Here is a 17021-nt window from a genome sequence, read left to right as displayed (position 1 = left end):
CAGGAACATTAAGATGCTTCGATCCGATCGTGGTGGTGAGTATCTTAGTACTGAGTTCCTTGACTATCTTAAGGAATGTGGGATTGTCTCACAATTGACACCTCCTAGGACACCACAGTTGAATGGTGTAGCTGAGAGGCGCAATCGGACCTTGTTGGACATGGTTCGTTCCATGATGAGTCGAGCTTCGCTACCAATCTCATTTTGGGGGTATGCCTTAGAGACTGCCGCCCATATCCTTAATCTAGTCCCTACAAAGAAGGTTGCCAAAACACCTCACGAGGTGAGGACTGGAAAAGTTCCCAATCTAGACCACATCAAGATTTGGGGTTGCGAGGCTTTCGTGAGACGTGAGACTCACGATAAGCTTGAACCCCGAAGCGAAAGGTGTATTTTCATCGGGCAAAGAGGATTCTTTCGAGAGAGAGAATTAATGAGCCAAGGAGACAGTGGGAGGCAAATTGACCTTGAGGAAATTCAAGAGTCAAGTGGTGAAGGAACCTCAAACCCTAGCCCTCAACCTGAGGAGGAAGCTCCTGTTGAGCCGACTGAAGAATCTATACCTCTGAGGCGTTCCACCAGAGTTAGGAATGCACCTGAGCATTATTATGGTTTTCATATTACTGCAGAAGGTGAGACACTTATCAGTGATAACACACTGGTAAATCTGGATGAGCCTAACAGCTACACGGAAGCCATGGCAGGCCCTGAGGCTGCTAAATGGAAAGAGGCTATGGATAGCGAGATACAGTCCATGTATGACAATCAAGTTTGGAACTTGGTTGACAATGTACCTGATCGTAAGATAGTTGGGTGCAAATGGATCTTCAAGAAGAAGACCGACATGGATGGTAATGTACACACTTATAAGGCACGACTGGTTGCAAAGGGTTATTCTCAAACTCTGGGAGTTTATTATGATGAGACCTTTTCACCAGTGGCCAAGATTAAGTCTATTAGGGTTCTGTTAGCCATTGCTGCATTTCATGATTATGAAATATGGCAAATGGATGTCAAAACCGCTTTCCTTAATGGAAAGTTGGCTGAAGATGTTTACATGGTTCAACCAGAGGGTTTTGTCAGTATAGAGTACCCCAGTAGAGTGTGTAAGCTCGAGAAATCCATTTATGGATTAAAACAGGCACCTCGCAGATGGAATCTTTGCTTTGATGAGAAAGTCAAAGAATTTGGCTTTTCAAGGAGTGAAGATGAATCTTGTGTCTATATCAAGGCTAGTGGGAGTATAGTCGGCTTTTTGGTACTGTATGTGGATGACATACTACTCATAGGAAATGACATCCCAACCCTGCAGGAAGTAAAGTCTTGGCTTGGGAAGTGTTTCGCTATGAAGGACCTTGGAGAAGCTGCCTATATCCTAGGGATAAGGATTTTGAGAAATATGAGTAAAAGACTAATTGGACTTAGTCAAAGCACCTATGTGGACAAAGTGTTGAAAAGGTTCAACATGCATAACTCCAAGAAAGGAGAGTTACCCATCCAGAGTAACGCCAGATTGAGTAAGACACAAAGCCCTAGTACTGAGGCTGAGATAGCAGAAATGAGTCGAATACCTTATGTTTCAGCTGTAGGATCGATCATGTATGTTATGACGTGTACTCGACCTGATGTAGCCTTTTCTTTGAGCATGGTTAGCAGGTATCAGGGGAACCCTGGCAAGGCACACTGGACTGCGGTAAAGAATATCCTCAAGTACCTACGGAGGACTAAGGACTGGGTCCTTACCCTCGGTGGCAGTGAGGACTTGAGAGTTGTAGGGTACAGTGATGCTAGCTTTCAGACTGACAGGGATAATTTTCGCTCTCAGTCGGGCTGAGTCTTTACTCTAAACGGAGGGGCAATTACTTGGAAAAGTTCCAAGCAGGAGACAGTGGCTGATTCCACTTGTGAATCAGAGTATATAGCAGCAAGCGAGGCAGCAAAGGAGGCTATATGGCTAAAGAACTTCATCGGAGACCTTGGAGTTGTACCAGCTATAAATGAGCCAATGGAGATTTTCCGTGACAGCAATAGTGCGGTTGCCTTAGCCAAGGAACCAAGAGATCATGGGAGATCCAGACACATTGACAGAAAATATCACTTCATTAGACATCGAATAGAAGAAGGAATCCTCATGGCAAAGAGGGTATCATCGGATGAGAACCCAGCAGATCCCCTCACGAAGGGACTGACTCGGGCTAAGCATCTCCAGCATGCTCGGAGCATAGGGCTGAAGGATGATATTAGTTTTAGTAGTTAGATAATCTTGAAATTTGTAAAATGTAATTGACATTTGATGATAAATAAAAGCTGTTATTTATGAGTAAAGTGTTGCTATCTCTTGTCAATCGTTTACTATTATTTCTTTTTGCATGTTTTGATTTCCAGAATAATTATGTTATGGTTTATATCATATTATTCAAACTCTCCACAGTCGGTCATATGTCGGAAGTAGATATGAATCAAGACTGTCATGGGTTGGCTTGTAGAGGTCTAAGATGTTAGACAAAGCGGGGCTACAACACTCATGAGTGCTCATAAGTTCTGAGTATTGGATTCAACCCACGCTCACCTGTATCACTTCATGGAATTTATCTCGAGTGATCGTGAGACGGTAATATCATATAAGTCTTCAAACCTAGAGATATGATTTGTTGCCTATGAGTTGGTTATGCATTGATTGCACGAAAACGCATTGGTAACTCGATGTTATAAACCGTGCTTTTGTGTGTAATTCAACAAGTAGTACAGCAAACATATGAGTCGAAGTTTATCTGTTCCTTCTAGGATTAGAAGCGATATCTGGGCCCCTCGATGATTTTGTTTTGACCTATGTACCGGGCCCGGTCAGAACTAAATTGATGTGTTCAGTTAAGTTCTATGTCAAACAAATCGGAAATCGGGAAACAAATGTTGGACAATAAGCAAGACCATGTTCCATGTATTTGTCCGGCTGATATCTAGAACAGAGGATTATATGATCACTTATCTAAAATGGCGCTTCATAGTTCAACAGAGTTTAAAGAGCTACGATTGCTGATCGGTTCCTGAAGTCATACTTGCAACTATACTTATTAGACTTATCCAAGTGGGAGACTGTTGGATATAGTGTCTAAGTCCATAACTATATTCGGTATGTACTTGACCCGACCCGACATGGTCCATTTGGGTTGCACTTCACCCGAACAATTTATGGATAATCGTTTGAGAATAGTATAAGTTATGATTTATTAATATATTATAAGTCCTAATATATTAATATAAAATCATATTATTTAATTAGTATTGATCTATAATTAATTTAGAATTAATTTAGAGATCAAAAGTATGACTAATTAAATATGGGCTCTTGTATTTATATAGTGTGGGCTAATGCTTATTTGGAATGGGCTAGGCTTGCATGGAAAGTCCATGGATACTCCATGGAGCTTTAACCCATGGATCTCATGGAAATGAAAAGACATGGGTATTAGGGTTTACATGGATGTAACCCTAATCCACCACACTATATAAAGGAGGCTTTGGTTCTTGAAATTGCACTAGTTGATGTGTGTAAACTAAGAGGGCCGATTTCAAGAAGTGTGTGACTATTCTCTCAAGTTTCCAAGTTTGTGGTGATTCGTGACTTCCATTTGAGGCATCCACATTATTGGTGCTAGGCTCTCAAACTCCAAGCAATCAACTACTACTACAAGGTAAGTAATTCTACTAGTTTTATTTGATTCAAGTACCCCATGCCATGCTAGTTAGGATAAGAACCTTGGAAAAATAATTATTTGCATGTATCTTAGTCAAACATAGATCCAAGGTTTCTAGGGTTGCATGTACACCATAGGAGTGTTAGAATGCAGAAAACCCATCAGACCTTCTTAGGCCCCAAAAATCATAAAGTTGCATCTTTTATTGAGCTCATTCCCTCTCCACGCATAAGAACCTTGTTTGAAGGTTAGTTTTGGTGTTATGGCCATGTGAGGCTATGCATGCACGTAAAGTTTGCAAATTTACATAATATCTTCACTAGGAGAGTATGGATCTGAAGTTTGAAACCTTAAATCCCACTGGAAAGAACCGATTACGTGAGAACTCGCGAGTCCCTCTAATGACTCGGCGAGTCGAGAGGGTTTACGGCCAAGGGTTCACGGTCAGGGGTGTACGGTCGGTGGTTTACGGTCGTAAACACCAAGGAACTCGACGAGTCCCTCGAGTGACTCGGCGAGTCGACGGGTTAAGCAGGGAGCCCGACGAGTGAATAATTGTACTCGACGAGTCAAGGTCAATATGGACTGTTGACCTTGACTATAGACTTTGAATTTCACCAGGGTTGACCCTGGGGGTATTTATGGGATTATGCTGAGATATTTACTCATTGATTATAGACAGTTTGGGAGGAGCAGCGTGGCATATATCCGACTACAGTTTGCCGGTTCAGCATTTGGGAGGTGGGTCTTCTCACCATATCAATGGGTCTAAGGCACCAAGGCCGGCCCATTATGTGATAATGTTATATGTGATGATCATTACGTGATTTGATATGGAATGTGATTGCGTGAAAGACCCCGGGAGGAGCCCGTGGCGTTGGATATAAGACCATGTGGGGTAGCCCATGGCATTCCTAGGTAAAGACCATGTGGGGGAGCCCATGGCATTGGATATAAGACCATGTGGGGTAGCCCATGGCATTCCTAGGTAAAGACCATGTGGGGTAGCCCATGGCATTCTTACATGTTTTATGTATGCATGGCTTATGTGTTACGTGCATAGCTTTGATTAGCTAACAGGATATGTGTATGTGTGTGGTATGCTCTGGGGGACTCACTAAGCATTCGCTTACAGTTTGTGTATTTGTTTCAGGTTCATCTGAATCCAAGGGCAAGGGCAAAACTTGATGGCGCGGCGTTCACTCTCTCTCTCTCTCTCTCTCTCTCTCTCTCTCTCTCTCTCTCTCTCTCTCTCTCGGGCGACCTTATGGGACACTCTGATATTTGAAAAACAAAGTTGTAATGAATATGGATTTGAAACAATTGTCTTGGAATTTCTTGATTTATGGGAATGTGTTTGGTTAATTAAAAATGAAAATTTTCTTTGAAAAATTGGGTTGTTACATCTTTAGAGAGAGAGAGAGAGAGAGAGAGAGAGAGGTTAATTGGTTTTCTATTTGGTTCTTTATTTAATTTAATCAAAAAGTTATAAAAATTAATAAAGAAAAGACAAAACTGCACAAATGGTCCCTGTGGTTAGCTGAAAATTGTCATTTTTGTCCAAAAAAATTTCGACTAGCACCAGAGGTCCAAACTTTTCATTTTGTTGCGAGTTTGGTCTGATTTGCTTTGAACTTTTTTATAAAGACGATTTTGCCCTTGCTTTTTGTTTTTTTTAGTTTTTTATTTGTTTAAATATTTTTCTGATTAAAAGATAAATTTAAAAAAATTAAAAAAGCCAAATCTCTCTCTCTCTCTCTCTCTCTCTCTCTCTCTCTCTCTCTCTCTCTCTCTCCTTTTGAAGAAAATATATCATCTGGTTATCTTTCCAATCTCGTTTTCATTTGGGTTTTTCTAAATCATAACTCAATGGAAATCATTTGTGAGTTTTTTTAGGGTAACTTAAGAATCGGATTCTTAAATTCGAATCAAAAACTAAAAATCGTGTGTGTTTGTGTTTTTGGAAATCAATTTAAGAGTGTGTGCGTGTTCTAAATTTCTGGAAATCGATTCTTATGTGTTCATCTCTCATCTTCATCTGGAAATCGATTTTGATCTAGAGACGATTTCAGAGATGGGGGAGGTATTGACCGCTTCTTTGTGAAGGCTTGCTCGCAGACATATTTGAGGTGGGACGCCACCTCTATCAACATCTCTCTTACATATCTGATAATAGGGATGTGGTCAGACGAATGAAAAGGTCGAAGACAAATAAGAAGATCGAAGGTCCGCCGTCTGAACAAATACGTCATCGTCTACACCTTATTCACCTCCTAAGCATGAGATGATTAAAAGTGATCTTGAAGTTGCATACCCAGATCTTTAAACTAGAAAAGGGAAATCATATGGGTGTCTTGATCATTTGATTCGTTCCTAACAGTTTGAAACATGATTTCATTTCGTTGTGCAATTTATGATTTAAATCAGAAGCTCAACATAAATCGGTCATTGAGAATTTGATTTTTTTTAGGATAAACTAAACAGATCAGGTGAAGAAGAAGAATAAAAGAAGAGAGAGAGAGAGAGAGAGAGAGAGAGATAGAGAGAGAGATTTGGCTTTTTTAATTTTTTTAATTTATCTTTTAATCAGAAAAATATTTAAATAAATAAAAAACTAAAAAAGTAAAAGGCAAGGGAAAAATCGTCTTTATAAAAAAGTTCAAAGTAAATCGGACCAAACTCGCAACAAAATAAAAAGTTTGGACCTCTGGTGCTAGTCCAAACTTTTTTGGACCAAAGTGGCAATTTTTAGCTAACCACAAGGACCATTTGTGCAGTTTTGTCTAAAGAAAACTGAAAAAGAAAAAAGTAAGGGCAAAATTGTCATTATAACAAAGTTCAAAGCAAAATGGATCAAACTGGCAACAAAATGAAAAGTTTGGACCTCTGGTGCTAGTCCAAATCTTTTTGGACCAAAGTGGCAATTTTCAACTAACCACAGGGACCATTTGTGTAGTTTTGTCTTTTAATAATTATTATAAATTGGTTAATAATGTTAAATTAATGAAAAAAACTAAATTCTAATCATAAAGTAACTAAACTACAATATTAAAATATCATATTTTACTTCTATTAATAAAATTATGACTTTATCTTTTTAACATTTTATAGTTAACTCATTAGTTTAGATATGTTGTCGTATGTGAGCAATTGTAATTTTAAAGTCACAACTTTTGTATAATTAATGATTTTATGCAAAATAGTTAAATTATTAATTTCAATATAATGTTAAATGGTTAACATAAATCAAAATTGCAGTTAAACTTGAAAAAAAAATCACGAGACAATTTATAAATAGTTAAAAGTTATAAATTATAGTATTAAACCTAAATTGTAATCCTAAATTAACAAAAAAAAACATGAAACTATTTTTTATAATCATTAAGAACTTTCAAATAAGTAGAGCTTAAAAATAAATTACAATAAGAATAGTTAAAAGTAATATTATATAAAAAATTATAATGTTATCTTTAAAAACAAAAACAATGTTTGTTGTTTTAAATAATTGCAATCAAAAAATTAACAATATTCATCAAATAAATTTTTAAAAAGTTAAATTTCTGAAACCAAATTAAAATAATTTAGAGTTTCCAAATACGTTATTTTAAATAACTTACAACAATAATTGTTAAAAGTAACATTATATACAAAAATTATATTGTTACCTTTTAAAACAAAAACAATGTTTGATGTTTTATTTAATTACAATGATAGATATTATAATCTTAAGCAAATAAACTTTTTAAAATTAATTAATCATAACAACTATAAATATCATTTAACCATATATTATATTTAATTTTATTCATGAGTAACTAGGGATGGCAAAAAAGCCCGAACCCGACGGGGAAACCCGAAACCCGATCATTTCGGGTCGGGTAATGGGTCGTTATCGGGTTTTTTATCGGGTTCGGGGCAGGGAGTGGGTTATCCTCGCCCCAACCCGCCCCACCCCGATTATATATATATATATATATATATATATATATATATATATATATATATATATATATGTTCGAAACTTTTTGATGTTAATTGTGCGCGTTCAAAGATAAAATACTTATTGTGGACAATCTTTTTAGTTATTAACAATCTGGTGTGAATGATCATTTTTTTATGTTTTGACGTATTACACTAAACTTAAATCAAGTAATTTTTAATATAACTTACAGTTTATTTTATTAAAATGATGCATCATATTTTTTATTTAAAAGAGATGCTAGAACATGTATTTTTTATAAGATATCGGGTACCCTAAAACGGAATTAAGATTTCGTTATGAATTGTTGTAAACCCGATAAGATACCCGAAACCCGACGGGAAAACCCGAAACCCAATGGGGCACCCCGATAAGATACTCGAAAGATATCGGGGCGGGTTTGGGAAACCATGCCCCGCCCCGTTGCCATTCCTATGAGTAACCCGCAGGTAGAGGGCATTAAGACAATCGAGATTATAGAATTTTAAAAGATGTTTACGTTATCATACAATTTAAAACAAACAATGTTTATACCAAGTTATTATAAGATTCTATATATACTTATAAATGAGACATTTTTACTTGCACCACATGCATTTGAAACTTCCATAACTTTTCAATTTCTTTCTAATAATTATTATAAATTGGTTAATAATATTAAATTAATGCAAAAACTAAATTATAATCATAAAGTAACTAAACTACAATATTAAAATATCATATTTTACTTCTATTAATAAAATTATGACTTTATCTTTTTAACATTTTATAGTTAACTCATTAGTTTAGATATGTTGTCGTATGTGAGCAATTGTAATTTTAAAGTCACAACTTTTATATAATTAATGATTTTATGCAAAATAGTTAAATTATTAATTTCAATATAATGTTATAAGATTTATTATATAAGAGCTAACAACAACGTCATTGATATATTTAAAAAACATATATTTGTAAATATTTCAAATATATTATTGTATTCTGCGCAACGCGTGGGTATTCGTCTAGTTGTATAGTAAATCTGTTTAAATATGTAAACCATAAGTAAGTGTGGCCTATATTATTTTTGGGTGTTGGAAGCTAAATATGTAATCTCTAAGCACATCCAATTCTTGAGGTTTTTGACATCGGATAATAGAGTTTTATTTTCTCTTCATTCATCATGGTGGAAAAAAAAGTTCTCATAACCATTAATGAAATCGTTTAATATGTTTAAAAACATTTAAACATTAAAAATTACTAAAACCTAATAAGACATCAAACATTATAAGATACTAAACATCCATCCATTATAATTATATTAGTAGAGTAGAATCAAACCTTAGTAGTTAGTAGTAGTGTATGAGTTTCTTGTATGCATCCTTGTTTTGAGAGTAGTGTTTAATTTCGGCCTGTAAAATAACACACCTCCGTTATTTGCTGAAAATTGCTTGAAAAAATGTTCCATATATAACATATTACAAGTACCTTGCGAACCCCTTTTATAGCAACAAGTAGTTTCTCTCCTAATAAAGCTTCTAAAACAGTGTCTTTCTCAAGAGCTTCTACTGATTCCGTAAGGGAGACTGGTAATCTCTGAAGTTTGTCACGTAGCATATCCGGATTATCATCTGTTTGGATTCAGACAATATAAATTTAACTTGATTATTATTATTAATTTATGGAAGAACATTAGAAGAGTGTTTACCAATTGGATCCGGGAGAGAGAGATGTGTGCGAAGACCATGGATTCCAGAAGCAAGAACAGCAGCAAGGGCAAGATAGGGATTTGCACATCCATCCAATGCTTTGATTTCAAAATTGCTCACAATGCCATCTGGAACACCAGGTGGACATGCGGTTCTCAAAGGAGCCTCTCGGTTCTCTTTACCCCAACAAAGGTAGGCCCCACTCCACATATTGGGTTGTATACGGTCGTAACTACGTACAATTATAAATATGATAGTTTGAAATTGGGATTAGAGGCTTCTGGTTCTTGTTTCTTTTAATTCAAGAATTAGTAGAATTGATTTGTTTGCTACAATTCAACTTCTATATGCATTGTACTTTTGAAAAATCATCCCACTTCTAGTAATGTTTTATCAAAATTCAAGGACAATTACAATTTACAAAGTATAGTAATAAGAAAAAGAGTAAATTACACGAATGGTCCCTATGGTTTAGGGTAATTTGCACGTTTGGTCCCTAACTTTTTTTGTTTTAACTCGGAAGGTCCCTACTGTTTGTTTTTGTTACGTGCTTGGTCCCTATCTTACCTAAAAAGACCATTTTGCCCTTGATTTTTTAATTTATTTAATAAATACACCCCCGACCCCACCCCCCTCACCTTACCTTACCTACCCCACCATTTTCCCTATTTAAATAATAGTCTTTTTAGGTAAAGACAGGGACCAAGAGCGTAACAAAAACAAACAGCAGGGACCAAGCGCGTAACAAAAACAAACAACATGGACTTTTCAAGTTAAAAAAATAAGTTAGGGACCAAACACGCAAATTACCCCAAACCATAGGGACCATTCGTGTAATTTACTCTAAGAAAAAGTTATCAAGGACACTGATGCCTATAATTGGGTAAGTTTTCTACTATTATAGCATCCTAGTATCATTTCTACTGTTACTCGTGTTTTCATTTTTTTTTTCTTATAAGGACATTGTACTCTGGAAAAACATACCCAATTATAGCATTCTACTCTCAAACTTTTTCCTATTAGTACATTATACTTTGGAAAATTGTATGTCCTTGAATTTGGATATCATTGCTAAAGTTGGGTAAATTTTTGAAAACAAATTACAATGAAGTAATAGGAATAAAATAAAAAACTAGAATATGCTATAACAACTAACAAAAACAAATCAATGAAAGTTAGTTGCTATTTCTTGCAGTAGCCCTAATGTTCTTACACACTCTTCATATTATCAACAATAGTAAAAAAATAAAACTTGTTACCTGTTTGGGATTGGTGCTGTAAAAGCTAGAAGTGAAGGAAGATGATGTAGAACACCAGCCATAAACTCTTGTCCAATTTTAGACATTCCATGTTTTGAGGATCCATCAGATGCAGCAAATACATTATGTCCATTTTCAGACAAACTAATATGCACATGTGAACCAGACCCAATGTCATCTAAATTGTACCTAAATTCACGACAATTTAATAAAGCATAATATGTCAAGTCATGTCATTTGTAACAAACATAGCCTTAATTATATTTTTCATCATCAAGAAAGAAAAAGAAAATACGTACTTTGGCATAAAAGTAGCAAGCAACCCATGCTTCCTTGCAACAGCTCTAACAACTTCACGTGCATAAATCAAATTATCTGCAGCATTTGTACAAGTTGTGTAACGTAATGCAATTTCAAATTGACCGTTTCCAGCCTCTGGATGTAGCTATAGAATCAAAAAATAATAATAATAATAAACATCAGAATCAGATTAGTAAATCACAAAGGTCTCAAATAGATGCATGCATTATGTAATTTGAGTTGATTACCTGTTCTACATCAATATTTAATGAGTCTAGTGAATTAACAATTTCATGTAATATAGGTGAAGCAGCATCATATGCAGATGTTGAACAGTAACGTGACGTGTCAAATGGAACCCATTCTTCTTCACCATTCCTGTGTAGTTTGTTTAGAGAATTTATAAAAATTATAAGATAAAATGTAGAAGAAAACTGCATGCATAATAAATACCTAACATGACTCTTTAATAGATAGAATTCGTTTTCAAATCCAGCATTCATTACCTGAATAATAAAAGGCATTTAAAGGGTAAGTACCAAACCAGCATCCTATTTCAATGTATGAAAATGAAGCACGGATATTTAAAAGGCAAATTATTTGATTATACCAAGTTAAATTCTTGTTTGAGAAGTTTTGAAACTCTTCTTAGTGTTTCTCTTGGGCAATACTCCCAGACATGGCCAGGTTTTAAGTGCATGTCAGCCAAAACCATCTCTTCCTGCATCACCCTGTAGTGAATAGTGATCAGGAATTACTGTTTGTTTCACATTATTAAACATTAAAAAAAAAAAAAAATGATATGATTTTACCATGGGATTCTACGTCTAGTTGACAAATCAGGCATGAGTCTGATTTCACCGGTTCCTGTGAGATTGGTGTCTTCAGCTGGACCATCCATTGCTGAACTCATGGCCATGGAGGCACATGTTAGACCTAATCCATTCTCCTTCACAAAATTATCAAATCGAATTCGTGGAACAACCTGAGACCATACAAATTACAAAGTCAAAGGCTTTTAGATTGATTGATTACATGAAAAAGACCATTGCAGAGCAAGATTATGGTGTTCTTTTCTTTTTTTGACTTATTCCATTAACTTATATACAAGTGGTCCTTTTTCAGGGAAAGCAGGCTTTCTCTGAAATTCATAACAGTTTACAAACTTTTTCCATCCATTTCCCCAATTGTGCCCTTATTTTTTCCAATATTTGTAAAAAGAACATCATTATCCAGACAGCACTTAATGGACTAATCTGATAGTATTCTTATACAATTATGTCTTTCAGTTTACAGTAAAGATAACAGCTGCAATGTAGATTTCTATAATCAAATACTGCAAAGTGTATTGACAATAGGAAAAAAATCGAAATTTTAGGAAGTTGTAAATAAGGGAACATAACAGCAGCAATATAATGTTAGCTTTATATTCAGAGAATCTCGAGTTGTTCAGCAGTTTTGGCATTTAAAATTTGTGTAGAAATGTAATCTCAGAGTACATCAAGCAATCACTAGCAAAAACATTCAGCTATTTGTTGTATTTTCATACAACAACTTCAGAAAGAGCAAATTGTAGGAAGTAGCAATGTACATTACTCCTTTTACTGATATAGGTAATATACTTTAGCTTTACCCATACTAGCAATGTATTATTATTTTCTTTACACCTAATAGCAATGTACTTATAATTATTATCCATAATAGCAATGTAGTTACAATTATTTACCAATAATAGAAATATCAAACAAATAAAGTATGATGCCTGTATCAGTATGAAATGTAAGTACATGTTATTATTATAGGTAAAACAGAAAGTATATTTTGCTATTATCACTAAAAGAAATGTAAGTACATTTTGAAAACAATGTAACAGTAACACAACAAATGTCTCAAGATAGTGAAAAAAGTGAGTGTAGGAAAAATAAAATCACTTACACGACATCGGTGTTGTCCGGAAGCATCTATCCATAAAACACGAACAAGCACAATTTCTTGTTGTGTAGAGTTAAGCTCCTGATTATTGGACTTTTTTAAGGTGTCAGAAACATGTCTAGGAACCCTAGATGTGGCATCACTATCAATCTTGTAGAAGTTTTTTGAATTTTCAGAAAAGATATCAGTAACAGCTTCAAGAGCTTCAGGAATCGAGAGATCACCCTCATTGCATGCATCGTGTAGAACAGAGAAAACAACTTCTCGTGCCCTCTTTGCACCTGTCATGCCAACATCTCTTTTAAATTCCTGTTGTTATATTCGCAAAATCAGGTGGAATTGGAATTCAAGATTCCATTCCATGGCATTTTTGGTTGTCAGATGGACATAATTCAATTGTGTCAGAATCCTTCAAAGTTCATCAAGCATGGATTTCACTATTCCTATGGGAGGGTGGGAGGAATTCAGTTCCGTTTTTTTTATTTAAATTAGAAGACCAAAATACCCTCATTATATATGCACGAAATAAATAAATAAACAATCAATTATAGTCCAGGCTTAACGAACCTAAGTAAAATGTTTCAGGAAATGCACATCCATCGGTGCTGAACATCACCTGCATATACCATTTTGGTCCAACATAAAAAAATGAGTTTAATCAAATGACACATATTAAAGACGGACTTAAAACAAATACAAGAAATAGAAATGGAAATGGAAATAAATATTTTAAATGTAAGAAAAATCTCATTATCACCTTTTTTATTGGCGCTAACTCTAAAAGTTCTTTCACTGTTGATATCATGCCATGGACACTAAGCTTTGGAATTGCCAAACCAAAATCAAGGTAAACCTGAAATCAATTATACCACTTCTTTTATAAACTCATATTTTGATATCAGAATTAGGATCACTAATTTATCCTTTCATTTTAAAATTTTGACCTGATGATATATGGATGCCAAATGTGATGCTTCTCTTGAAAACGGGTAGGATGCATGTAACAGCACTATTCGAGAATCCAAGAATCTAGGATCTTCTAGAAGATTCCGAAGATGAAGGGGATTAGCCTGCCTCAAATCCAAATCTTTGTCTCCAAAGCTACCAAAAAAATCAATACATTTTAATCAGTCAAGAAATACTAATATCACAATAAATATTTTCTCCAAAACTGTTTTTATATTTTCTAAAGTGAAAAATGTTTAAGCAATTTAGTGTTTTACCCTGTGTGTATCTGAATAGGCCAGTCAAAACTCAGGGCCACCTCCAAACTACGCACGAAGATATAATCAATAAAATTTTTGTTTGTGATGCGAACAGGATTTCCATCTGGAAACACAAATTCATTGTCAGATAACAGACTTTCAATTGGTAGTACAATACTGAGTGTCATGTTGTCCTAACTCTGACTCTGACTATGACTGCAACTGCAACTGGGACTGGGACCGATGTCAATGGGACAAAATTTACAACTTTTTGTCCCACCGAAAAAAGATGGGACAGGGACTTTCCCTCTAAGTCTCTTTTTTATGTAAAAGACGTAAATGCCCTCATCCTTATCAAAAATAGTCCAAGAAAGCTTAGGCTATCTTGTTCATGTAGCAAACGAGATCTAATTACACTCACCAAGCAAAACTTCAGCAAGAGCATCCTCAAACTCTTTTGTGGTGACATTTGGATTAATTTCAAGACCACTTCGATATGCAGCTATACTTTTTAGACCAAAAACTTTCACCACATCTTTGGCACCAAATGTTAACAACACAATGATAAGGAACTAATAGACTCTTATCTTTATATTATACCAAAAGAAACCTAAAACTCTAGTTTTGTAAAAAACACAAAAGGATATGATTTTAATCTTGATAAGAAAATATCGGTAAATGTATTTACTGTCCAACTCTTCCCATTTCTGATTCCCTGAAAAAAAAGAATTAATATATAATATGAAAGGAAGGATTGTCGTTTAGTAAAAATAAGATGTATTGATTTTTTCCTGGCAACGTACTTCTATTCATTTGTTTATTATAGCATCCTATTTTCATTTCTTTCTATTATAACATTGTACTTTTTAAGTTTTGTTCTTATTAAGGCATTGTACTTTCAAAATCCACCCAATTACAGCACTATACGTCCGAATTGTTTCTAATTAGGACATTGTACTTTGCAAAATCTACCCGATATAACATTCAAATTGCTTTGTAGTCAGTTAAGATTGCTACAATGTTGATATAGGAAGAAATGAAAGCAGAATGGCTTTGTAAACAAATCAATGAAAGTTTTCGTGCATTTAACCCTTAAAAGACTAAAGAAACTAAAAAATTGTAATTTGTAAGAACATGGCAATCTTACTTCATCAAGGATTTGTTCAGCTAGATGCTCAATCCTCAGTATTCTACCAACAAATGGTACAATATTTTTATGTTGTTCAATGTGTAGCATCTTTTCTAACTCAAATCCATCATCTATTAGTACACTAGAGATTCCTGCAGCTGTGAAGCACGTTTTGCTGATTGATTCAATTCCATTGGAATTTCTATATTCTTGGATTCCTTCAATAGATAACTCAGAGCCATATAATTCAGCAATATCCCTCAGGCTTCTCTGTCAAATTCAACGTAAACCCATGATTGAAGTTATCCGTAGCAACAATTTAAGGCTTATAATAAGATACTTTTTCAACAATATTTATCCAAACAAACTTATGGGAAAAAAAATACAATAAAGCAAACTCTATTTGAAATGTTTTCCATTCATGAACTTCTCTAATTTCGTATCCAAATTTGCTTTTTCAATTAAAATTTATATAGGCCTTTCAAGTTGTATTATTCCCCCACCTCATTATAGTTATTATGCTGCTTCCATGTCATGAAAATTGAAATTTATATAGGTCTTATTTTTTACGTAATTTTAGTATCTAAAGTTAAAAGAAAGGAGACTTTCCATAAAGTCCTGACATTTTAATCTTAACCTTATTTGTTTTACCTTTTCAATTCACCAAATGTGCCCTCGTTTTCTCATATATTTTTATGAACATGACAACACTTTATTGAGAGTGCATTGTCAATAAATAAAAAATTGGGCCTAAAGTTAATATATGATTGATTATCCACCAAATATTAATAATACCAGCCCAAAAAATTAAAGGGATGTTTTGGACCCAGATGAGTGTATTTATTATTTAGTTTTTGTCAAATAACGAAGAATGCATAATTGTAATTCCTGAACTTATTTCATAGAAATAAATGTCATCTAAAACGAACATTTATTACAGTTTCTAACGATTTTCATTTTGGAAGGTATTTAAAACTTTGAATATTTCCTTTTCTTGTCAAACTTCAAAGAAAACTTACCTATCTGCGTTATCTATCGATTTACCGAATCAAAGTGCAAACATTGCAACTTTGAAGAAACATAGAAATGAGATTTTTTAAACTGAAAATTTAAAACTAATCTAAAGAAAGAGAATATTCCAGAATAGGGGAACATACAAAATTGACTCGATTTAGTTAACAAATCGAAATAAACGGATCGTGTTCAAATTTAGCAACTAAAGAAATGTGTAGAAAGAAAGAGGTGTTGACCTTGAAGTTAAGGGTAGAAGGAACAAAGGATAATGCCTTGCCGGAAGCTTCGGAGAAACAACTGAGGAACGGAATTGTAGAATCAAGTGGTACGATGTTGTGAGCGTGGGCGTCAACGAGCTCCGCCGTTTCAACCGCTAGCCTCAGCTCTGCATATTTTTCATCCATCTCTCTACAAGTTGAAGGTGATCGGTTTCTCGGAGACTTGTATATATGTCAGGATAGAAAAATGTTACGGAGTCAAAATTGCACAGAAGTTATGGATCATGTTTCGCTCATGTGCTTGGACTCTTGGGAGTTGGGAGATATCAGTCACAGTCGCTCCCTAACAAGTCTCCATCTGTCTGTATAAAATTATAAATTATCACGAGGATATTTTAACAAGGGATATTTTGTAGGATATATTTTGAGATTGAATAAGAAATAGACACAATTTTGCGGAATTAACCGTAGCTCCGAAAAAATCGATCCTTCAAAAAAATATTGAAGAATAGTTCGGGCTTTGCGGAATTAACTGTAGCTCTGAAGAATCGATTCTTCAAAAAAATTTGAAGAACAGTTACGCGGAGCTCCCTCCGAGGAAT

General features: G+C 34.7%; 1 protein-coding gene across 2 annotated transcripts; it reads right to left on the bottom strand.

Moving 5' to 3' along the window:
• Nucleotides 1-8837: 8837 nt before the first annotated feature.
• LOC145132415 (protein fluG-like) lies at nucleotides 8838-16784 on the bottom strand. Of its 2 annotated transcripts, XM_079067190.1 has the most exons (18): nucleotides 16438-16783; nucleotides 15206-15457; nucleotides 14707-14773; nucleotides 14480-14608; nucleotides 14077-14182; nucleotides 13798-13954; nucleotides 13611-13706; nucleotides 13421-13469; nucleotides 12857-13134; nucleotides 11734-11906; nucleotides 11532-11652; nucleotides 11375-11427; nucleotides 11170-11299; nucleotides 10921-11066; nucleotides 10622-10810; nucleotides 9362-9594; nucleotides 9142-9284; nucleotides 8838-9065 (listed from the first exon to the last, which is right to left on the bottom strand). In XM_079067190.1, exons 1-18 carry the CDS (start codon nucleotides 16603-16605, stop codon nucleotides 9003-9005), a joined length of 2553 nt encoding a protein of 850 aa, XP_078923316.1. In that variant the 5' UTR covers nucleotides 16606-16783; the 3' UTR covers nucleotides 8838-9002. The 2 variants fall into 2 exon arrangements, with proteins under 2 accessions (XP_078923316.1, XP_078923315.1); XM_079067189.1 differs by having other exon boundaries at nucleotides 11170-11427; nucleotides 16438-16784.
• Nucleotides 16785-17021: the final 237 nt, after the last annotated feature.

Source organism: Lactuca virosa, chromosome 8 (genome assembly GCF_052849685.1).
Source record: "Lactuca virosa cultivar CGN04683 chromosome 8, Lactuca_virosa_CGN04683_v6, whole genome shotgun sequence".
Classification (NCBI taxonomy): domain Eukaryota; kingdom Viridiplantae; phylum Streptophyta; class Magnoliopsida; order Asterales; family Asteraceae; genus Lactuca; species Lactuca virosa.
Note: the sequence above shows the minus strand (reverse complement) of the source record. Positions and strands in the feature narration are given on the sequence as shown.